The sequence below is a fragment of the Orussus abietinus genome, unplaced genomic scaffold (genome assembly GCF_000612105.2).
Source record: "Orussus abietinus isolate OABI.00-Male unplaced genomic scaffold, Oabi_2.0 scaffold138, whole genome shotgun sequence".
NCBI classification, from domain to species: domain Eukaryota; kingdom Metazoa; phylum Arthropoda; class Insecta; order Hymenoptera; family Orussidae; genus Orussus; species Orussus abietinus.
In genome coordinates, this window is record NW_019394314.1 from 42,316 (window position 1) to 68,084 (window position 25,769).

The 25,769-nt window shown below is 39.9% G+C and overlaps 1 protein-coding gene across 1 annotated transcript; it reads left to right on the plus strand.

Annotated features, from left to right (window-relative positions):
* On the plus strand, positions 1 to 25,197 carry LOC105700399. The gene is made up of 12 exons (XM_023431739.1): positions 1 to 194; positions 4,176 to 4,591; positions 5,323 to 5,393; positions 5,466 to 5,694; positions 5,773 to 5,898; positions 8,919 to 9,807; positions 14,428 to 15,061; positions 16,910 to 16,997; positions 17,280 to 19,534; positions 24,483 to 24,609; positions 24,694 to 24,836; positions 24,930 to 25,197. Exons 1-12 carry the CDS (start codon positions 103 to 105, stop codon positions 25,131 to 25,133), a joined length of 5,274 nt encoding a protein of 1,757 aa, XP_023287507.1. The 5' UTR covers positions 1 to 102; the 3' UTR covers positions 25,134 to 25,197.
* Positions 25,198 to 25,769: the final 572 nt, after the last annotated feature.

Genomic DNA, 25,769 nt, shown 5'->3' on the forward strand with positions numbered 1-25,769 from the left:
ATTTTAGAAATTAAACTTATATAAAAGAAAAATTTTCGAGTGCTTTTTTAATGATTTTATAAAGTGAGGTACTTTCAAAGATAACGACCAATAACATCCACGATGTCCAGAACTTACTTACGAGCCAGAGGATTAAACAGATCTAGAGCATCACTAAGGTCCAAGGGATCAATGAGAACGAGACAGTTTAGAAAGTATGTTCATTATTTTCAAATTAAAGTTGGGGATCTATCGGGCCAATGTAACGTATTGTGCACTATATCCCGCAACGTGGCACAGTTATAAATGTATTATTTCCTATATATTTCAATCTTATGGTCGGCTGGTGAAAGATTTTCTTGATATGATCTTCTATAAGGTATGTAACTGAATTCTGCTTTCGACATACAAAAGTATATATGCAAGTGCTCTTTATCGACATCATATTCTGTTACGAGTCGATGAAATTCCCTACAATTTTCTCGTTTTCCGTTGGTATCTTGTACTCAGTATTTGTGCCCCTGTTCTCTTTCTATACGAATTGCTACTGCAATTTCTTTTTCCGATTCACTACAACTCAGACGTTCTTATCAATGAGCATCTTGGCACAAATTAAACTTTCTAAGGAAGAACATATGTCTAATAGACTTGGTGTGCATGCAGTAACTACATAAAAAATTAATAAATTACTAACGGGCCGATTAATTGTCCTATTCATTCATACATTCATTCATTGAGAAATCAATAGGTCAATCGGTAATTTATTGATTTATTACATACTCAAATAATGATTTTTAAATTACTTATTTGATGAATTTATATCTGTTTTTATTCTTAATTATTCATTTATTCATTAATTCATAAAATACTTTAATATTAAACTTAAATGTTTCCTGAAGAAACGTAAGGTATGAGCGACCCAGTGAACACTGTTATATAACTGTTGGGTAAATGTTACTTTTTCGAAAGTAACACATTATGTAGCATAAAAGTAACATGGAAGTTATATGTTGGATATTATGTCCCACTCACTAAGGTAACATGTTATGTAACATGTTATATCAATGTTACATTAATGTTATAATTTCAGTTACCTTAAAATAATATTAATTTTTCATCCATTTAATAAAAAAGATCACGCAATTTTATCCAAAATTATATAATCTTTTATTTTTAATTATTTCTTGGTACTTGACGATAGTTAGATATTAAATGTCAAATCAGACTTTCAATGAAATTATGTAATGATAAACTATCTGATTTTACTTAAAGACAATTAGGATTTGATTCGACTAGCAAACAATGACTCATAATGTATATGCGCGTACGAATTAAAGTCACATTTTTTCATACGAGTAGTAAATAAAACATGACATATTAATCTTATGACATTTGACGATGAATTATGACAATGACGATGACGATGATGTAATAAAATAAATGACAGTTAGCACCAATGTAGTTCTGTTTTGTTAGAAATATGTGCTGCATATACACAGTAATATCAGGACAGTAACATAATATAAGATGAGAGTAACAAAGTTATGCTACATTTATATAGATATGATAGTAACAAATATTATTTAACCTGTTAGCTCCATGTTACATAATTGTTAAGTTACTGCATTGTAACAAATGTCATGTAACTAGTTAGCTCTATGTTAAGTAACTGTTAGGTTGTTACATTGAAAGGAACTTCTAGTTCAAAATTCCACTTACTTTTACCCCTTCAATGATTAATTATCTATTATAGGACACCCTGTATATGACACTGTTATGACACCTTAAATAGCTCAAATCGTTTTTGTCCCATAAATAATACAACTCTACCATTTTTGACAAACAGAATAAAAATATAATGAGATTACAAATTAAAACTACATATTTTTTTCAAATATCAATACATATTTCTTTTGTCACGTAGAATACGTACACGGCTATTAAAAAATTTACGAAACTCTGTAAAGTTCCATGTCAAATTACATACATGCTACATGAATCTAACATGACATGTACTGGAACTAATGCCGAAAATTAGGGGAGAGATTTTTCTTTCCCGCGTTTGAGGCTAAAAGGCTTATCGACGGATGTTGTAACACAGTTTGCTGCATTAAGGTGATATGAAAGAGTCAGCCTGTATATATCTAGGAGGTACAATCGTTGGTGACAGTATTCTCAGAATTGGGTGTACCGATTCGTTTCAAATTTTTCCACGTGAATATGGACGCCCTAAAGTAGGTCCTAAAACTCACGAAATTTCAGTTTTCATTAAAAATTTATTTATTTATCACGGACTAGAACCAACATGGCACGGTCTGTCCACGTTTTCGATGTTTTACGTTTCTTGGAGGCTTAGCATCGAAAATGAAGAGTTTCAGGACCTAGCTCGAACAATTTAGAATAACGTAGAAATGGACGATTATAGAGTCAGAAGGGAAAATATTGAAAATACTTTTACCAACGATAAAAAGAGAGGCTTGTCTCGTGGCTAACACATGTTTTTAGAGCAAAACTTTAGTTGCAGCTAAACACCACAGATGGCGACGTTGTCCAAAAGATATGGGATATTGCGTCACCCAAATGGTGAATTTATGCATATGTTCGTGAACCGGTAGGGGTAGCGAACACTTGGGTTAACAACGAAATAAGGCTTTTTATTTTACAACCAAGTACACGCGTACCGGAGATGAGCAGGGAGATGTTCCAAGCCTTTGTTAGAAAGTGAGGCACGGCTCACTGGCGCCCTCTTCGCTCATGTAAGAGTTGGAACTGCTTTCAAAGGGGCGAAATATTCGTGACCGGTAAAACAGTACGGTTGACATAAAATGCCATCCCGCGGCGAAAATATGAACTCCTTTCAAAAGGGCGAGAACTTTTACCGTTGATAAAAGAGTATGGTCCGAATTAAGTGCCACCTAGCGATCAGAAATCAAACTGGTTTCAAAGGGGCGAAAACTTACATTATCGGTAAGGATATCCGAATGTAAGAAATTCAAACATGTGATTATCCTACATTGAATGATTATAGAAGCAGATATTTCAAAATAGACTCTCTTTATTGAGAAATCGATAAAATTAGCAGGCATGATCTGTCAATCTCTTCTTTATCACCTCGACATCCTAAAATTCCTCGAAGTCCTTAATTGCACGGGATGTTTCACGAGCTCCGACACTAAATGAGAAAAAAATTAAAATCAATTATTTTTTGTAAATTAATATCGAGACTCATTCGGAAGGTTGATGCGTCACTTACATTTGAGAGCAGGAAACTCGACCCGACGAGGTCCTGATTGATCTCCCCCTGTGTGTTGTGATACTAAACAGAAAGCACATAAATTATTTTAGTTTTATTAACATGCTCTGACATGGACTTAACCGGTGATAATTTATAAATATTTGTTGCTTTTTTTTTCTTACCACTGTATTCCATTTATTCCTCAGGTTGTGACGCCAATGCCCTCTTACAGGTTGGAAATATTTTGCAACTTTCTGCACTTCTTCCGCATTTGTATACTTCTTGCTTTTGCTGCAGCATTATTGAGCCGGGTTCGTGCATATATTTTCACCTTGAGCAGGAATCGTAGAGCAGCTATGCGGTGTTCCTACCTCCAATAGTAACCAGTTATAAACTGAACAGGGCATAGAGCTCTGCCAGAAAATAAGTTCGCATCAATAGAGTCTGCGCGATAAAGACTCTGAAGCCATAAGCAATAACTAACTTACAAGTCCTTAATTACAATTAACTAGCACCTTATGCGCTCCTCGCGGGGGACGCGAGAGTTTTCGGTGAAGCTACTTTTTTCGATGATCGCGACGCCCTTGGTAGCGGTGGCAAAGCAGCCCCAAACAGTCATTAGAACAATTAATTCACGGTATTTCGACAGTTTTACATCGATCTCTTCATCATTACTTTACTAAAATGACATATGGAACACTTCAGTTCGTGCAATTCTCAACGTAAACTGTAAGACTTCAACGTAAATATAAATGTCGGTAACGTGACCCGCCAGCTTATGTTACCACTTGAATATTCAAATTGACGTTACCACTAAAAAAGGTAATACTGAATTTTAATTTATCAACGTCGATTAAATTTCTCAGCGCCTTTCATATCATCTTAAACGATCTCTTGATTATGAAGTTTCTTCATTTCCACAAATGTTATTAATGACAGTGAGTATTGCAATTTTTTACAGGAAAAGAATGGAAGAAATGGCGCAGCTTTATGGCCTGAAACCTTATGGTTTTTGCTGCTCGACGACTGACTTTGATTCCGCCATGAAATATAACGAGCAAAAACCTCCGTTTAAGTCCTCTCTTACGGCAATTCAGTCTATACATGATAGTCCGACATTAAAATTGAGAACTTCATACGTAATCCCAAAGTCATCACAATCGAAGAAAAAAGCAGTCAAATCCAGAAGAGGATCTACCGACGGTGAACGCGATCACCGAATTTCGAAATTTCACTATCCAACTTTGGCATTGCGCAGACAATTGTTATGGTACATAGAGGACGAAGTAGATTTAGCTCAAAATATGATTTGGCATCAAAGACAGAAGACGTACAATGAAGAAGCAGATAAAGCTGCTCTTCTTGGAGAGAAGAAAGGTAAACCTGAACATTGCACGATTAAATAAAATAAAATATATCAACTGAAATGAAAAATATGTTTTTCGGCGGCTTTATAATGCCAGACAAACGTATCCTAAAATTTCGATGACTGGAATCTCGAGGGAAATAAAAAATACTTCGAGTATCGCAGATTCGTTGTTTCGCGGTTTTTTAGTTACAAAGGTTAACATTCAAATATTCTACTTATACGGATTAGAATGAGAGAGGGTGAGCGGGGACAAGAGAAGGTGAGAAAGGACAACAAAATGGCGGGAGGGCGAGCGGGGAAGAGGGAAGACGGGAGAGGGTAAGAAAGGGCGAGAAAGAACGAAATAGGACGATAAATGGTGAGAAAGGGTATGAGAGCGAGAGGGGACAAGAGAAAATAAAAACTATAAAAATAAAAACTAAATGTAACCAAATAAAGAGAAGGTTAGAAACTCAATTTGAAAGCAACATTATATTTGGCGAGCAGTGAAAGTATGCTCATGAGACCTATCGTCAGTAATTTCGGCCTAGTCCCTATAACCAATTCTAGCCCGAGCTCGATTGGGAACAAAAACTCAATAGTAACCTTGACCGTTTGGTCAAGGTTGTTTCGTTTCTTAATTTTTGCCTGGGATATAAGTGATATATATTTTGTATAAATGTTCGTAGTTTTAAGATGAACAATTCATGTATCTGTTTAACCGAAATAAAATATCTTATACATTTTTTATCATGTCTAGTAAAAGAGAGGATGAACAAGCTGAAGGATATCGGTAAACCCCGATGGTATCAGGATTTTTCCATTACTCAGGTGTGATCATCATTTAGAGAAGAATAAATATCATAAGAATATGAATAGTGATATGGGTACATTAATGTTCAGATGCAAAACTTGATGGAATTAGAAAACGCAATTCGTGCCGACAACGAAGAGAAAATAACTACTCGGACGCAAAAAGTTCTTGCGGCAATTGGAGTTACGTCTAGTTCTTTTAAATTATCGCCCTGTGTTATAAGAACGTTGCAAAAAACATCAAACCTGCAGTCAATTGGTTTCTTCCGAGAGGTTTACAAAAAGCACACAGGAACTTATTTCGAGGAAGAAGAATATAGTTGGTTTATAAAAGAGAATAAACAACGAAGGCACGTCTAATCTATTTATGCACTCACTACATCATTATTCATTTCAGAAAAAGAGTATGACTGCAACGAGAGAATAATCTTGTCTGCAATTGCTTTCTTAACACTGCCGGAAGCTGTTACGGAGTTGGACAAACGATTGCCACCTGTTGAATTACCACAAATTCCACCGAAACGTAAATATTGTTTCCATATGTTATGTAGTGTCACGTGGCAGAATCCTGTCGTTAAAGTTAGGGGCGGGATTGTGGCGGTAAACGTAAATTGGGTATTTAATTTAGAAAATATTATATTGGCCAGTGGCATTCGGAGGCACTAGCAAAAATTGCGTAGTTATAAGGTTTTCTGTAGTGTATATCTAGTCTTGTTTAAATTTCGAAATTAGACATGACATTTATTATGATTACACCCGTACCAGGATTATCGCGGTTAAAATTTATTGATGGTTAAGATGGTATGAAAGGGTCAGCGTATATAGGATGTAACAGAACTCCCAGTAACAGTTTATATTGTACGGTTTTTGTTGAAAAATGAATCGAAAAGTCATGTATGATTTTTTCCTACAGTGCATAAATTTTCTGTAATAACTAATAGAAACAAGATCCCTCAATAACTTTCCGGAACGGAACGCATAGCGGGCAGGACGCCGATAAGATTGCTACGCCGCAGCAACCGAACGCAGCCAAGGTTCGTACAATATATGGACTACTCATTGGGCGCCGCTCATAAAACGGAGAGAGAACAAGAATTGGCACGGTCGGGTGTACGCTTATCTGTGCAGGTCGAATGCGCAGTAATTTCTTGACAGTTGGTTGACAGCAATATACATATACACATATGCAAATTACTTTACTGCGCATTCCTGTTGTGCAGACAAGCGTAGACCTGATTGTGCTAGTTCTCGTTCATTCACCGTTCTGTTAGACCCACTCAGAGCCATATTCAAGCATAGGGAGTGAGCGGTCCATGTATTATAACCATGAACGCAGCCCTACCGGCGTTCCCTCCGTTATACGTTCTGTTAGCGAACGCGATTGATAGGCTGTACTGCAATAGGTATTACAGGAAATTTATGCACTGTAGGAAATGTAGGTATTGTGACGTGACCGTCCCAAGTCGGTGCGGAGCGGGAGCGGTGAGTACCGAAATCATTAGTAAATTATTTCCAATATCGGATGGCGACGCTCGGGGTATCCAGAAACAGTCACTAATTGTAAGTAACGTGTTTATTATGTAACCTGTAAAATGTATAAGTAATGTTAAGTAGGCCGCGTCGAGGAGGATTTTCAAGGGTGACGTTGGTCTATCGCGAAATTGACGGTCTTCGGGAGTCGGGACTGTACGGAGAGCGGCACGAGACGGGCCCTGACATCTTACGTAGGCCTAGTTAATCATCTAGCGCCAAACGGTTTCGCGTATGCGGGAAGAATCTAGTAAGGGGTTTCCGAATTTCCGTCGGTCCTGCCGGCTCTCGGACCCTCATTGTCCTGGATACTCCGAGCGCCGACGGCACGCGTGTACCCACGAGCCGCTACCGTCTACCGTACCGTCACCGCCAAAAGACAAAAAAGGAACCGCTACCGTCTCCCATGCCGCTGGTTACCGTCAAGGGTGATCAAACACACAAGGGATTTCAGTAGAGTCCGTTTCCGTTTTGTCCGCATTGTAGTTTTCGTGTGATCCTCCTCGGCGCGTACCTCCCGGCCATTCGATAATGGCGTCCGACCGCGTGCGCCGGATGCGCCGATCAGCAATGTCCCGCGGTGCGAATCGGCGAACTCCCGTGTGTCTCGCGTGTGTTAGAGTGTCCCGTGAAGTGATCCCGCGGCGTTGGAAATAGGCGATTTATGATATACGATATATTACGATTATTAATAGGCCAAATATGGCGATTCCGCGATGTAGAGACAAGTAATTCCGCGGATGATCCCGAAATTCTCGCTGCTCCCGGAGTCGCGTTGATAGGCCGCGGACCGAGCGAGGTCAAGTAGGGCGTTGTGCTCTGGGAGGTAGGCCTAGCCGCCGTCCCGTGGAGCCCGGTAGCTCCCGTTATTTCGCATTAGGCCGGCGGGATCCCGAAGTCGTTGTCTGAGTGTATTAGAGCAATCCCGCCCTTGTGAGACATGGGGGAAATAAAATTGCTATCGCCTTGCGTATCCGGACTTCCGCTGTTTTATTTTTGGTTTAACCCTTTCTCTTTCGGCTTGGTATTCGGCCCCTTTTTTTTTTAGTTCCCGTGGATTTCGAAAACCGGCACATTCCGCATACTTTTGTATACATCTATTACACATCTGAATGTTTTAGCCAGATATCCTATGTACGTATACCATATCTAGTTGTCCGTGTGGGATAGAAGCGACAAGATGAGCACGTGTTGAAGCACAGCTTGCTATAATGTTGTACCGTTAATAAGTACTTACATATCAACAATTACGTACTTTATAAATGCGATGTCACGACTCAGACTTTCAAAACAGTAATGTCTTGTCCTCCAGATCTCCAGGTTTTTCAGGGCCTCCGGACTACGAGTAGGGGTTTGGGACCTCGCAATGGTGGGGTTTATATTTTGCAGTGTTTTCGGATTCCTGGAACTCGGTAGCGGTTCCCGGTCTTGCACCCGGTGCTGACGCGGGATTCTGCCCGCGGAGACTTGTCGTAATTGCGGTGCCCTCGACCTTCGCGAGACCGCGCATATCCTTGGAATGCCAGCTCTGCACCCAACTTCCGCCCCGCGCAAGGCTGGTCTTCCAAGGTCGTCGACTTTCACCCTATGTTTTATTTAACTATGCTAATTTATTAGGACGTAACAGATACATAGAATATTTATTTTCTATTGAAGTATGCTCTAACCATATTTATTTATTTACTTCTGTTTAATATTTGGTATGTGGAATTTAAAGGGACTTAATTTTCGAGGAAGATACATTTTTAGATATGAAAAATAGAATGGAGGCAGGTAACACTAAATTTGTCACATTTTTTATTTTTTCAGATGTAATGGCTGGTATCTTAAGAACTAGTACCAAATTCTTTAGTTATTACATTGATAACGAATACTTTTTTTGTTATATTTCAGCAACAACACAATTCAGTGTAACACATTCCTTGTAAAAAACATACAGACTTATAATAATTCTCTAGTTGAAAAACTAAAAGAGGACTCAAATCATAATTATACGTTCCTAATTTTTTTCAGCACAACCCGTAAAAATAATGTTTAAAAAAAGTAAGGTATCTCCATACAAAGACTCCCTATTTCTTCCTCCGGATTGGGCCGCGTACAGAACGAGTTTAGAACAATGGCGAAAACAATGTAAACTGACACCAATACCAAAAGTCATTTTACCCCTAATGGAACAGAATTCTTCAGAACAGCAAAAGCACACGGAAGCTAATACAAAAATTGATACAAATAGCGCCGTTAAAAGAGAAGATGTAAACCTGAAAGGAAATAAACAAATGGAAAAAATACATGGACAGTTAGAACTGAGTAAACGAAATTCAGATGGAAATAAAAAAAATACCACTGCTGATATAGTTACCGATAAGACTAATGACGCGTTTGATTTTATGATATCTGGTATTGGACAGGATGCCGGACATATAGATTACAAAATAAATGGCACATTAAGACCACGTTCTCGTACAAAGTCATGGCTTGGTGAAAAAGATCCATATTATGTCATTTCTGGTATACACGAGAATGAAGAACCCCCAAATTGTCCCATTAATTACGAATTAACAGGTGTTGTGAACGTCACTCCGGTTAACAGTAATACGACATTTTTTTCCGAACTAAAACTCGGAAATGGTCCTAAGAAGATTTACCCTTCAGGAAGGAAAAATTTGTCAAAGAACTGGCAAGAGTGGCTGCAAAGTGTGGACGAGGAATTCTTCAAAGTTGAGGCGGAGGCCAATAGAATAATTAAAAGTGTAGAAGCCACAATGAAATTGGTTATGCCAGGACCCATGTGCGATAGCTGTTGTGCTTGTAGGCAAACTAGGAAATCTAATATAAAATACCATACTACCAAGACGCCATTTATGGTAATTGAGTCCGTGGCAGGAGATGACAATGAAAACAAGTAAAGAAATTTTTGGATTATCATTTAAGATGAAGTGAAACCCCCCTCAAATCAATCGATTCGAATAAGACACTTTTTTTAAGGGTGCTGAATAGAACTGTCTGAAACTATGACACATCACTCGTGAACACTTAAGAATTATCTCGACACTTTCAAAATCTGAATTTTTGAAAAAAATTGTTTAACTTAGACCAGACCAGAACCAAATTGGCGTCGAGCTCTCATATTTCGATTGACATACATTTATTGAAGGCTCTAATATGAGAAACAAAAGTGTCAGGACAATTATACCACAGTTTAGAACACTCTGATAATCGAGAAACCCGAATTTGAACGGGATAAAGGCAGAGAAAATGTTTTATGTGCTTCTATGTCAAAACGACGGTAATATGAGGTTTCGGAGTGAAAATTTAGTTGACATGGAAATCACAGATGGTGCAAGGTGTCGCGGAAGTAGAGCAAACCCGTAGAAATTAGGTCAAGACACTTTGATCGCCCCCCTCAGCTAATTGTAGTAAACCTCTACCGACAGATAAATACAGTTACAAGTTGTCATATTCAATCACATTGCCATTCTTTGAGATCTTCCTCAGGTCTTCACTCTCGCAGAGCCCACCTAAGGAGTTGACCTAGCCGCTCAGGTCATCTCATATAAATAATAAATCTCTTACGCGAGAATCCAAAGTAAAGCTGCATAAATTTGATCCGAATTTCCCTGGCCTCGTGTCCACTCGGCCGTCATGTAACAAATTGTACAACAATTGAAGTAAAGCTCTATAAATCTTTTGCATTCATGATTTTTGATGTATCAATGGATCAGTGGCGCCATCTGTGTAGTTCAGCAGCAGCTAAAGTTTTGCTCTATGAGCACGTTCTCTTTACGGGATATCTAAGAAATTCACCGCATACATTTATCAAACTTTTCTTAATGTTTCCAATGTGAATCTGTAATATTCTATTATTATAGTGTTGTAAATTGTTGTGCCTAGGTCCTGAAAGAAACGTGTTCGATTTATAGCTTTTAAAAGGCGTAGTATATCAAAAATTTGTGTTGCCATCATCTTGGTTCTAGTGCGGGATAAATGATGTATTTTTTTTCTGAAAAATGAAATTTCATGAGTTTCGGGACGTTCCTTACGGTCTCCATAATCACGTGCTGAAGTTTCAAATGATTCGGTGCATTTAGTCCGTAAAAAAGTGTTATGGATATTCTGACGCCTCAGAGGCCAGTTTCATATCACTTTACCGACCATAAGCCTATTAATCGGTTTTGCGATACCCGTAATCGCCATTTACTTCCAAATTCGCCGGTCGGTAAAGTGTTAATAAAACCTTTATAAAGACTAGTAGTTACTTGATGTGTTAAAAAGGTGTTCATTGGGAAGGCCATTTATTACATTCAACGGCAACAAATTTTTGGTTCTGAGAACGCTTATAGTTCATAGGTTTCGTATATGGTGTAACTCCAATTTGCAAATAAACTTTTACTCCCATCTTTGAGTTCAATTATATAACTTTCTGAGACCATGATATTTCAAATGAATTAGCATGATCCTGACACTGTTGTGTCTGATATGTTATTAGGCTACCCGATTTTCCTCAAAATAGAAAGGCACGCATTACATGAAGTATGAATCAGTTGCCGGAAGATAAATATCGAATCCAAAGCAACGATAATATCATCTGATTAAACCGGAAAAATAACGAGTGGAGCAATTATCAAGGAATGTTTTGGCTTATTCGCACGCCTTCCGCACCGAACTGCACTTTGGACCAAAACACGGGGCCTACTCATCCGTTAACATAGTGACTACCTCAGCACGTCCGATCAAGCTCCTAACAACAAAATCCAAAAACAAGGAAATTGGACCGTGCCCTCACGGGCATCTCAAGGGTAAGATCTCGTATAAAAACGGCACCAAAAAAGAGCACGTCGCTAGTCTGAGGGGCTAGTCTAAGGCGGTCTGTCAACCACTCTTCTACCAAGACCGACCTTTCAGTCAGTCAGTCCACACTTTGTGTGGCTGGGGTTCTCTGAAGAGCTGACCGTACTGTAGTAGCAGTTGTGCGGTTCGGTACGTCGACATACACGAGCCAATAGCGAGAAGAACGACGGCGCTGCGAATTCCGGACCAGCGGGAGAATCTTAGGAAGCTCCGACCCTAGGGCACGCCCCGGTTTGACGACATTCACGTGCTGTTCTTCACAGCCGGCAGGACGTAGGAGAGACGTCACCGGAAATAAAGGCCTCTGAGAAGCCAAGGTACAGGTCCTCTTCAAAGAGCTTCAATCTTTCACTCTTTCACACTGTAATGGTATGCAGTTTTGTCAGTGCCTGTGCACTAAGAAACTGCATCCGTCGAGGATTCGAGCCTCACGACTCCTGAGACCGAAATTAATTAAAAATTCTAATATATGAAATAGAAAGAGACTGGTGAGAGAGCGAGGAGAGCGTTTACGAACGATCAGCTGAGCGCGTCAATATTGTGGCTTTCGGAAGGCCTGTCCGCGAGAACCGGTTCGAGCGAGTTTTTCTAAGGATAATCGCTCCGGCGCCGTCCCGTCTAAGTGAAATTTGGCGATTTAAGTTTCCGGGAAAATGCTCGGATTTTCGGCACCTTTAATTTACAGTCGATGCAGTCCTAATTGGATTAAAGGTGTTTTCCCTGACTCATGCGTTGAAATACGAGAAGGAAAGGATAGGAAAGGAAATGATCCTCAGTGAGAACGACTTATTCCATTATCGGTGCGTACTGTTCGTTCATCATAGAATCCACATGGGATGTAAAGGTTATGTGGGACGGGTGGTTTGGGGTAGAATTCAAATAGGAATTAACAACCGTTTACGCGACCTCCGCGCACCCCTTCCCCACGTGTCGAATTCTTACCGACGCGTTTGAATTAAATTCTAACCATTGGTGGGATTGGAAGGCGATGTTGTTAATTAACACCGCGTATGAGAAACTAACACCTAATTCGGGTAGCTGATCAGCTCTACTTCAAAGAAGACACTCAAAAATGGGTTTCGCGGATTAGAGTCGACCACGGATTTATGTTTCATCCGGAGTTAATTCCTCCGGGTTTTAGTATCACTTAAATTATGTTATCCAGCCGCGGATATTGGCTGGGTTAAGGCTTTGAGGATTAGGACTTCTGCTATCAATCGCAACATGCGATTTTGAGGATAAAATGTAGGATTGTAATAGACAGGGATTTTAGAAAATAGGATGTGGGTGTGGTCGCTATACCAGACCCACTGGAACACGGACCTGCAAATAAACAAATCAAGCGCATTCACTCTTATTGAGAGTCTCTTCCGTAATCGAATCGTGAGCGGCAATGCTCGGTCATCGAATTTGGGATGAAACTCTAACGAGCGACTTCTCGTCAGAGCACTGTCCGGCTCGGATCGAGAGCGGCAATACTCGGTCACCGAGGAACGAACAGCTTCTTAACGAGGTGATTCTCAAGTACTCCGAGTTCTTCAATTCAAAATCTGTTTCGACGCGATCGCGTGTATCCGATTTACTCCCACAATTTAGGGACTTATAAGTTCTCGATGCGCACGATCTCGGAGTCCCGATCCAAGAGAGAAAAGTCTTTGATTGATATGCAATCGATATCCCAGACTTAGTGACTTCTCTCGCGATGCTCTGCGCTTGCGAGCCGCGCTTCCCTCTCCCGAGGCCTCCCTACTCTTACGCCATACTAATTGCGCATGTCGAATAGCGCCGAATTAATGGTCCCAACGTACAGTGGCTCATGTTAGCCGCTTGACCCGTTACAACACTTTATCACTCGATTTCGAACCCTATTCCAAATTAATAATCCGCAACAGAATTCGGTATTCACCTTCCGGTAATGACTACCAAATTTTAACTCCTCACAATATAAATCGCAATTCATTAGCTGCCCTTGTTGAGTAAAGCAAAGCGCATCTTGAAAGCAGAGAATCTCGTGCCAGCATTCCAGAATTGATACGCGGACATATATCGTTACACATCCGCGAGTCGTTAGTGCGCGGCCTCCAACGTCCTTGTCTCATCTCGCGATGATCCGCTTAGTACAGTATATCTTTTGCACACCTCACCCTCCATGGACATTGTACCCCTTGCATCACAAATAGAACTGTTTGATTCAATATAAAACGGCAACTTCATTCTCACGAAACCTTAAAACCCTCCTGAGTCCTCATTGCAACTTTCCAACCACCCTTTGAGGACCAAAAACCTATCGATCCCACTAAAGAGGTTGACCTAGTCGCTCGGGTTATCCTCTCCATATTTCTTAAATCATATACTGGTTACGCGTGCGTACGAGTTAAATCCTCTACAAACCATATACCGTTCCGAGGAATCTGCAAAATTCCCCTGACCTCGCTAGCCACTCGGCCGCCACGTAATCGACAAATAAAAAAAAAATGTTAAATACATTTCTCGTAGTGTCAGAAACAGTCTCAGTACCCCCATAATCACATTTTTATATTTCAGACGAATTTGTCCATCTACCTTTAAAGAAAGTGTTTCCGTGCAACTGATTGTTTAAAGCCATTTTTCATGTCACCTTAATGGAAATGATTACAATCGAACATTCGTCATTTATTAATGTTTATTAATGCAGGTACATCGTAGGATCCATAGCGATGCACTCACCTGCACCGAGTCCTCCAGAATCGACTGTTAATTTGCTGGAAGTTGTGGCCTCCGAAGATAAAATAACGAAAAATCTTCTAATAAATGGGATCACAGATGAGAACGGCAAAACGACATATTATATAGCAGGTGTTTCACAAGAAGTAGAGCACATTCCTAAAAAAATCATTGCAGAGCCGCATACTTCAAAAATCTCTCGTAATGTTCCTTCATGTTCATGTGCCATTGAACGTATTTTCAATAAGGGTTTAAAACCTGAAGCAAGTAACGATGATATTCCATGGACAAAGAAAGAAGATGTATGCCCTGGGAAGAAATTTCGACCCGTTGAAAATTCTGCGTATTCCTGTAAAGAGGCACCAAACGATAAATCGTGTCGAAGAAGCCCTTTCAAAAGGGAACTGAAAAAAATGATAGAGGGAGAAAATACGGTAAAATCTATTTATCCATCAGAAGAAAGAAAGATGTACAGTCTTGCTAAGTTTCAACCGTGTGGAGATGATGATGGAATGGCAATTTGCAGAGGTCCTTGGGGAGCTACTAATATCCCTGATCCTGATGAAATAGCTAGAAGAGAAGCAAAAGCTAAAGAGATTCTAAAAGTATTATTTTGAGTTTCACTAGTGCCTAATATCTAGCTTAATCACTTGCTTATTGGCGTTTTATCATTTTGAATTATTTTTATGAATGAGAATAATTTTAATGAAATGATTTGTTATTATGTATAAATTATCAATTTCAAATATGAGCCGTTTATTTTGAACGGAACGCGGCAGGAGCATGAGTCCTTCGCTGGTTGTTCCCGAGCCGCTATTAGAGGTGTACGACGTCCGAAATGTTAACAGCCTTGACCCCCGGGACTTTGATATTAAAACGGAGCGGGACGGTAGTACGTGGAACTCCAAACTCACCCTGGAGTTCCCTGGAACAGACGGGAACGGTACCTCGATATCTCCATGGAGCACTGGACCGACACCTCGACTTCGGTCCTCTTCTTCTTCCAACCACTCACGACACGAACCCGAATCAAACTCTCGTTTCCAACTCTTCCAAAATCCTACGCTATCCGACATTTCGAGAATAATTCTCCCCCCCCGGATTATCCGGCGAGTGATGGAAGGGCGATGCGGAGGCCGCGGGGGTTGTCACTGGGTCCCCGGAGAATGGTAGGGGAATAAAGGCCGACGGGCTTCCCCTTGGGACCGACGTTGGTGGCGGAGTACGACCCATTCCAAAATTCCACGTCTTCCTCGGCGGTGGCTGTGGCCTGTCCACCGCGCGAGGTCTACCACCCGTATATCTCGGCACCTCCGGACCTCACTAGGACGATCCTTTCTGAATCGGGGTGCTGGGATTACCAGACCGGTCGCCCTTGCCGGCGAACCTCCTCGGGCGGAGCGCACCACCCGGTTGAGAAACTGTAATTAGGTCCAGGTACCGCTTTCCGGGTGGGTGTCCTCCCGGTGACCCCGCAGGACTCCCCCCGTGGGACGAGGGGTCCCACTCCCCGGATGTCTTGGGGAGCTAGGGTCCCGATCTCAACCTCCTCACATCCCCCGTCTCGCACGATCCCGTGGGTCCGAGGGGTCCTGGAGCGCAACTGCACTAATTCGAACCTCCTCGTGTCACCCTTAAAGCTTCCCGGGGATTCCTAATCGTCTCTTGTGATGGTGGTCCTGGGACGAGCGGAAATCCGTCACAGTGTGCATTGCGTGAATTTTTTTCACTGCATTAATTAAACGTACCGATTATTCAACTGAAGCAACTGTCCAAAAAGTAAGGTGCACTTTTTAAATTCTAATTAATTAAAATTACCTTCATCCCTGCCCTCGGACATTTGAAAATCCGCACTTTCGGACATTATCAACAATGGATTGGACTTTAGGACACTCTCAAAGTAATGTTTTTAATTATTGAAATAACTGCGAAAATTTATGTGTCCAAAATTATCGTATACTCTGAATATACTTAACCGCAAAATGTTGTTTGTGACAGCTAACATCAAATTGTACACGTTACTACAGTCAACAAAAAATAACTGACAAATGGACTTAGGCCACTTTCAAAATAAACGGCTCATATAATCTACATATCATATGTGTATTTCTATGTATACTGGCGGGCAAGAATGCTTTCCCATCATACACCGGCCTCGCCATATCCACAAGGAAGGCATTCATATCTGTCCAATATATGTACAACATTTACTAATCGACATTATTCAAAAAATATAAATGTGCAAGAGTCTAATGGATTTCCAGACGAAACACACGATTCACAATTTTGATATAATTGAAAAAAAACTAATATTTTTATTGAGTACTTTTTCTAAGTGTACCAGTTATTTGTTTATGCATGTATGTTTCTATGAAAATGTAACGGCACACTGATTAAATTAAGACGAAAAATATTAAACAATAAGGAAAGTTAATAAAGCAAACATTGTGCAGGGTCCCCCTTGCGGAGAGAAGCCAGGTCGAGCAGTTTGTGGAGGACAATGGGGAATGAGAATACCAATTCCTAAAAAGAAGAAATCAGGTGACGAAGACGAGGACGAAGAGGAGGCGGTAGAAGAAGAGGAAGTAGGGAATGAAAATGAGAGAAGAAGAAAAGAAGAGGAACTAAATGAAGAAATGAGAAGAAAAACAAAAAAAAATGCAAAAAGGGACAATAACTGCCACGCAAGTCCCAATAACATTCGAGAAAGTCAAGAATCACTTAAAAAGAAACAAGCTACAACAAATCAGGGACAAACATGTAGTTATGATGAACCTTGGAATATGGCTCGTACTGCTCCTACAATTGAGCGAACATGTGTAGATAATGCCTATTCGGAAACATTGAAATTATCCAAAGCATTTCCTCAACCTTCGAAACCGTTAAAAAAGATAAAAGAAATGCGAGCTGTAAAGGAAACCGCTAAGCAAATGAAACTAGCTGAAAAATTAGCAAAGCAGGATATTGTAGGAGAAAAAGAAAATGCTACAACGCAGCAGAAAATAAGAAAGGAAACGAGACGATTTATTAACAAAAGAATGAACAATGCAAATGAAAAATCAATGGTTAAAAATCAATCGTCACAACCAAGACAAAATGTTATTAATAAAAAAAAAGGGAACAGCATGAGTAGATCTGCTAACAGAGAAGAAGAAAAACTGAAAGTAGAAAACATAGTTGAAAGAAGAGGAAAAAGAGGAACAGAAATCAACAGTGAACACCACAGAGAAAGGAGAACATCTAATTTTAAAAAACTTCAAGGCAAAAAGGATCTTAAATCTCCAATCAACTATAAAAATGAAATAACCGAAAAATCTAAAAAACAATACAGAATTAGAGATAAATCTGCTAAGGAGAGTTCTAACAAAGAAGAAAAAATAAGAGAGATCAAAGAGCGGTTTAAGAATATGTCCACCTTGAATCGAAATCACAATATTGACCCGGTTCATATACCGGAGAAACCGAAGTTCTGTAAAGTTGAATCTACTTCCGTTCACGAATTATTTCCAACTAATGAGGAAAAGGTTTTACCTTTGGAAAAATATAGCAAAAGCAGACTGAATGATAAATTAAAGCAAGGACCTTTCGGTTGGAAAACAAAATCCCAACAAGGGTTACCGACAGAAAAAACATTAATATTTTTAACTGAGCCTACATATCCCATGGAAATGGTTCCGGTACACCCAGGAGGAAAGCCTTGTAAATGTCGAGAAAGTAGAAATAATCGGAGGATTCTACTTTACAATATTGGTGGTACAATAAATCAAGGAAAATCAAAAGGGCAGGAAATCGCTCACGTTGTAGAAGGCGTTACATATATTACACCTCCACCCAGTCCTCGGATCAGCGATGAGTATGTCCCAGAATATGATCTTCTCGATGTTCCGGACGACACATGTGTTAGAGAGGTGCAGCAAGAAAAACAGTTTAAATATACCGAACAATACTTGGGTCCCAAAAGTCTACATCCAAGAAAAGCAAAAAACCGACCGATGTGCAAATGTGGCTTTGGTAGTTCGAACGATAAAAATAAAATAAATCAATTAAAACTGGCCTCCGATTTGGCAGATTTGGTCAACGATGGGGAGGGAATTGATACTTTCGCCAAATGTAGAGGCACGGGTCCATGTTGGCAAACCACATCAAATTTTGAACAAAATAAACCTGTAATGCGGAAACTTCAAGTAAAGCGACCTGTTTGTGAATGTAAATACGAAAGAAAGATATTGAGAAGAGAGGAAGAAAGAACCAAATGGACGGAACGTCAGAAAAGGTTAAAATCTTACAAGAAAACTCCATTTGTTCACATAGGTGGGACGTTGAGGCCAATGGAAAAAAATACCAAGTTTATTATATCAGGAGTGAAAAGAATTCCGAAAGAAAACCCAGAAAATGGGTCTAATGTGAAGTATATCATATCAGGAGTAGCGGATCATTATAAAATGGCACCACTTAGACATTTGATTTCGGGTGTGACAATGCATACCCCAACAGTAACACCTGAACCGAGTAAACCAAATATACCATGTGTATGTAATCATAAACACTGGTCACTCTCGAATATTCCATCGGGACCGACATCAACTAAGCGTTCCAAAGAAACTGAAAAGGAAAGTGATAAAATGTTAATCCCACAATGTAGAGAAAAAACGCTGCAAATTAGCTGCGGGAGGCTAGCTCCTTGTGAAAGAGACCAAAACTCTAAATTGGACTTACAGAAGTTATTTAATCAGTCAGACAAATACGACAAACAAAATAGTAAATTGGAAAACATACAAAAATGTATAAAAGAAACTGGAAGCAGCATTGAATGCAGTGCCGGAGTAAAAACTCAAACTAAAATTGAAAAAGATAAACCAAGGTTGAATGAGAACGCTAGAGTAGAGAGTCCCACAGCAAAAACAGGAAAGGAAATGGTGAAAGATAAGATGAATATAAAAGACAATGATTTGACAAGGCGCTTACAAAACGATTTACGGAGGTTTCACAAAACTACACAAGAACGACAGGACGATGAAGTTATAAAAGAAAATATGCATGAAATTAACGAAGACAGCGATTTACTAACTATGGTGAAGGTATAATTTTCATTTAATATAAATATTAAGTTACTTCAAATACATTTCTTTATTTCTAAGACTTGGATTTGGTTGGTAGGTGACGCGATGTGTAGACGTGTAGAGTGTTCAGAGCGAAATTGCAATGCAATTGCTATCGAATATATTATGAGGGAACGAATAGTAGGTAGAGGAAATTGTAGAGTTTAAAACGAAAGATAAGGTACAAAGGGAGAAGTACGGGGCAGGTGGAGGATTGTAAACGTAAAAATCAGAAAGCTTTGAGATTGGGAAGCGGCGGATACTGTTAGGCCGGGGATCGTTTGCTCAGGAGCTGCGATGACGGTTGCCTGACGATATCGATCGGACCGGGCCTCGTGGGTTGTTTTTGGAACTTGCTTCCAGATGGTTGAAACCAGCCAAAAACTCGTCGAGTAATGCAATAAAGATACTTTATTTTCGGGTGCCTTGTGCTTTACGGGAATGACTCGTAGACTCGTCGACTGAAGGGGGCTGGTATTCGCCCAGAGTTACAGGTGCCTCGCACGCAGGTTACAGAGTGGAGGCAGTTCAAACTTTGCTGGTCAGAGAGCTCGAGCCCTTCGTAGCGGGCCTTTTTATACTAATCCGGGGTATTCCTAGATGCAGAGAAGGATGCTTATTGGTGGGTTTTTAAGATTGAGAAGGATAATGTCTCGTGTGATTGGTTTGGGGACAGGTTGAAGGGAAAACAGGTGGAAAGCCGTCTTTTCCACAGAATCCGAATGTTTACCTCTCCCAGGGCTGTTATCTGGTTTGGGGTGCGGAAGTACGCAGAAAAACAAGGGGAGATAAAGAACGAGGGAGAGCGTGTCTCTAGAAGCATTTTGGAACACGAGACACGCTGCTTAGAGTTTCTTTCTTAATATTACTTAAAATAAAATGTTAGGTAGGGACCTAACAACTCATGGTGTCACGTAGACGAGAAGTTCGAAAAGTAAGCCGGAATGTTACTGTTGTTAAGGTTGATTACAAAGCGAGTAAAGTTAAAACTTAGGAAATAGAATCGAAGTCAAGCAAAACAGGCACACGGACGAATGCGAAGAGTTTTGAGTAGGATGAAAAGAGGGAGGCGAATGAACTGAAAAGCTTCTTAAAAAATGACAACAGAAAATATGAAAGCATGAGCGGAGCAAAGGAAAGCGAGATAGAAACTACAAAACAGAAACTAGAATAGCTAATAATGCATACGAGGGCGCATATTAAAGAAATAAAGGTAAAGAGAGAGGAAGTGAAAGACAAGATGAGATCACTATGCCACCAACTGACACCGCTACCTTCGCCCTTTTGGCGGTCCCTCCTTCGATTACTAGTAAGGAAAACACGGTTATACCGCAGCTGATAAGAGGTGCGGAGACGGCGCAGCCACAACTGATCTTAAATCAGATGGTTGGAAAAGAATGAGCGAGAGAAGACAGTGGCCGACTAGTTCAGAAAAAGCCCATGTGGGATACAGAGAAGGGATGGGTCAAAGATTTTACTCTCAGCGGCTATAGTCAACCAAAATTTAGGTTTATTCGAAGACGTCCTCCCGACAGGAAAGGCACAGTCACAGATGACGTAGAAATATACAACGACGGACTTAACGGATAGAATTTAAACGATCTTAACGGACCCGACGGACTCAACTAATAAATTTGAATCAATTAAAATGTACTCAGCAAACGGAAGTGCACCAACGGAATTGTACTCGACTAACGGAATTTAAACCAACTCCTACGCACTCGATAAACGGAACTTGAAATAACGCAGACGTACTCAACGAACCAACCTAGAAAACGACGCAGACGTACTCAACGAACAAATTTGGAACTCGGCATGGATGTATACCATAAAGTGGAATTTGAAATCAACCACGAAACTTGCACGGCGATGTTACTTTTTCGTGATTCGCGTGATTTCGGACCATGACTTCCTCTTTCCGTGCCCCAAGTCACAATTTCTACAGGTTTTTACGCTTTGGGAAAACATGGATCTGCCTAGGGAGTCGCAAAAGGGTTACAACCCAGCCGGGGCCTTCTCTTCTGCCTCTTTCAGAATTACGCCGGGCGATTTAACCATCACAAATAGGACATGAAACGGGTTCGGGGCAGTCTCTTACGCGACAGGGGAGAGCAAGTCGTCCGTGCGACACACAAGAAAGGGTTTCATCACGGTCTCGATATAAAACGAAGAGCGAAAGTCTACGCGATACGAAAAGAAAAGTGGAAGTCGCCTACGCGACACAGCGTACGGCTGCTTACGCAGCGCGGAAACGAGGAGGAGTCTCGGTCCCGGTTATCTTAAGGGGTTACACCACTTTGACCCACCCAAAAATTACAGTTTTTCAAGAATTTTTTTTTTAAGAATTAAAACGTTTTTATCTAAATTAAAGTACAGTAAGGTATTATACTACTATTAAACAATACAATATTTTTTTGTATTTTTTTATTTACAAAAATGGCGGCTTGAAAGCCGATTTACCGAAGCGCTGCGAAAATCGATGATCGTGCGGTGGGCACGATAACTCAGTCCAGGTTTAAGCTAGATCAATGAACGAAAAAGAATTAGTTTCTGTAGCCCAAAAGCTAGCGAAATACGTAGCTGTTTTCAAAAATATGCATTTTTCACAAAATAGCATCGATTTGGAAGGAAAGATACGTATTTTGCCTTAAATTTCGTTAATTAATGTTGCATAAAAAAATGCGAATATCAATACATTGAAAAACCCATACGTATTTCGCTAGATAAACATATCACGAATAAAATAAAAAAAGAATCAAGACGATTGATTGAAAATTGGTGGAGCTAGAGTGCCCACCGATTTTTAAAATGCAGTTTTAAGAAAAACGCGTTTAAAGTATAAACGCGTAAAATAAACGCGTAAACATTTTTTTGATTTTTTGAAAATTTCAAAGTGGTATAACCCCTTAACGCTGCAAAAAGGGCCTGCTTGGCTCGGCTTGTCTTCATGATGCTGCTTCACATTGAGACGACACTGAGACTTCCCACTGAACACCAAACCTAACAGTTACGTAAGTTAAAACTAACAAATAACAACGTTTGTTATAATGTAATAACGTAACAGTTACGTAACATGAAGCTAACTAGTTACATGTTATTTGTTACATTGCAGTAACTTAATAGTTATGTAACATGGAGCTAACTAGGTACATGGCATTTGTTACAATGCAGTAACTTAACAGTTATGTAACATGGAGCTAACTAGTTACATAACATTTGTTACTATCATATCTATATAAATGTAGTGTAACTTTGTTACTCTCATCTTACATTATGTTACTGTTCTGATATTACTGTGTATATGCAGCACATATTTGTAACAAAACAGAACTATATTGGTTCTAACTGTCATCTATTTTATTACATCAGCGTAATCGTCATTGTCATAATTCATCGTCAAATGTCATAAGATTAATATATGTCATATTTTGTTTACTACTCGTATGAAAAAATGTGATTTTAATTCGTACTCGCATACACATTATCAGTTGTTTACTAGTCGAATGAAATCGTAGTCTTTAAATAAAATCGGATAGTTTATCGTTCACATAATTTCATTTAAAGTCTGATTTATTATATAATACCTAACCATTTACAAGTGCTACAAAATAATACAAAATAAAAAATTACATCATTTTTATAAAATTGCATTATTTTTTATTAAATGTTTGAAAAATGAATATTATTTGAAGGTAACTGAACTTATAACATTAATATAACATGTTACATAACATGTTACCTTATTGAGTGGGAAATAATAACAAACATCTAACTTCCAGTTACTTTTATGCTACATAACACGTTAACTTCGAAAACATAACATTTACCTAACAATTGTATAACAGTGTTCAATGGGTTGTTGTTTGTTTTGGATTTCGGCCCTTTTATTAATGGCCAAGTATCATTGTTTGTTTTCGCCAGCGCTGCGCGATGTCTCTCTTTGATGATCACCCATCCAAGGAGCGACCGCGCTCGACGTCGCTTAATTGAAAAGTGACGTGATATTACGAAAACAGGTGTATTGACACGGCTTGAGCGTGGTACACTGAGACTTGAACTCGGTTTGAGGTCAAGAAGAAGAAGAAAGTGTTACTCCAGGGTTCCCCTCAAATATGTTAGGGTGCCGGTCAATTTGGCATTAGTTGGTTGGGTCGTCCCGGAAGGAGGTAGATCCGCGACTGAAATAGGTTTGCGCATTTAGTCGGACAACGGCGCTCCGGTGCGATCTCCTTCGAAGAGGACAGTGGTGGGAAAGGTCGTCAGCGCGCGTCTAACAATACGTGACGCGGTCAGGGTGGCTGTCTGGGATAGGGGTGTTGAACCTCTGGGCGGTATCCATGTAGGAATTTTTTGGTCCCTTGCTCTAAAATGGTACGAAGCCGTCATAACACCCCGGTCGTTCCGAGGCCCGATCGAGTAGCAGTCACTTCGAGCATCTCATGCTATGCGACGTCCGATATTTGCATTGGAAACGGAAGAGGAGCTGAAGGAATGTTAAGCAGGAGGAGGAGTTGTATTCGGGAAAGAGAAACTCTGGTCTCTGACATACGTCGACGACGTAGCGCTGATAAGAGAGCCTGCGAAGAAGGGTAACAGCCGGGCAAGTCTGGGGTATAGGCGAAAAGCTGTTAGGCCGGGCTAATTCCTTAAAGAGTTCATTCGATAGCCTGGCGTATGTGTTTTCTCACTTGTTTATTACAAATATTGTTACAAACCCGTTAAAATTAAATGATGTAATGTTAATGCAAGCCAATCGGTGACCGTTTATGAAGCACTCAGTCTAACAATCTGACTATGATGTTCCATAGAACATTAACATGATGCAATGAGATTTAAGCTTTTCAGACAGAATTGACACGTTTTGAATTAAATTTTTGTACTGACATTTCCATGTAAATGGCACCAACTTATATTTAATCATTTTCAGAGAGCGTTATGTGACATGGCTAATGAGGGATTTCTTTTCGCTAAGTTGCATGCTAGTTTCAGGATGCCTCAACTGCAATACTGGATTAATTATCGAAAAGGTTTTGTTATTTCGGACAATGACAAAGGTTCGTCAGATTTTCCCATGCTCCAGTAAATCAATAATTTAATATCAGTTATAATTTATTATTCATGTAAATTTATGACGCTAGATCTACTGTTGCGCAATTCTGTTGCTGTTTGGAATGCAATGCAAGTGACCAAAATGTCAAACTTTTCACCTCCTTCGATGGATATGTCAAAGAATCTTTTAAAAACTCTTACATATGACAGGGCTGTGGAATTAAAAAATAAGGTGACAAATAGATGAACATACGAAAATATGTAAAGTATAAATCAATTAACACAGATATTAGAAATGGAAGTTCTCATGGTATTTAATATTTAGGTTGAAGAGAAGAAAGCTGTATTTCTAAGTCAAGTTCGAAAATCTAGAGTTTCGGCAGCTCGGGGATTATGGGACTCGATGGAATTTGGGAAATATCCATCTACGTCTTTCAAACAAGCTTACTTCACCTATTTACCTGGTAAAGCAGAAGATGGACACGTTTTTCGACCATGGAAACGGTCAGACAGTAACAAAGAACGATAATTACTATTCCTTACAGGAGCCGGACTTAAATCAGATTTTAGTGAAACCATTCGCTTCAAATTATTCCCAAATTCTGCACATATGTTAAAACACTCAAAATTGTACACATCAGTGATTAATATGAATTTATCTCCACTTGTTGTCGTGTAAAAAAATGAATCAACACGTTATTAGTAAGTTACCCCATTGTTCAGCTGGGCCCATTTTTTTTGCATTCTTAGCACATTCATCTAAGTCTTATGTGTTTCATATGGAATATTCATAAGTTTTTTTTAAATTTCTGTAGTTTATTAAAATTGTATATAAAGTATAACTCATACTCTCGAGCACATACGTTGTAATTTTGCCGGCATCATTTGCGGAAAAAAAAAATAAGGTAAGTGAAGGGTGAAGTCAAAGAGGGCGCCACGAGTGTTCTTCTCTTACCTTCAAATGCGACCTGCGTCGATAAGCGTAGGTAGGGCACCAACGTCAATTGCCACGTGGTATTACTATAGATGAGTTGGGAGATTGCTCACGGGCAGGGTCGCGCGATCGCGTCCTGTGCTGCTCCCCGGTGGAGGATGCGGATGGCTAACGCACTTGTCACCCGTTACCCCTCAGTGGTGGTGCAATACATTTCTGGTGGGGGCTCGC

Bases quoted from the DNA above. Each gene is read 5' to 3' on its own strand.
- LOC105700399 (XM_023431739.1), top strand. From the start codon at position 103: ATGTCCAGAACTTACTTACGAGCCAGAGGATTAAACAGATCTAGAGCA. The intron at 4,592-5,322 runs GTAAACCTGAAC...TATCATGTCTAG, and splicing joins TCTTCTTGGAGAGAAGAAAG to TAAAAGAGAGGATGAACAAG. The intron at 24,610-24,693 runs GTTCGTCAGATT...TTATGACGCTAG, and splicing joins TATTTCGGACAATGACAAAG to ATCTACTGTTGCGCAATTCT.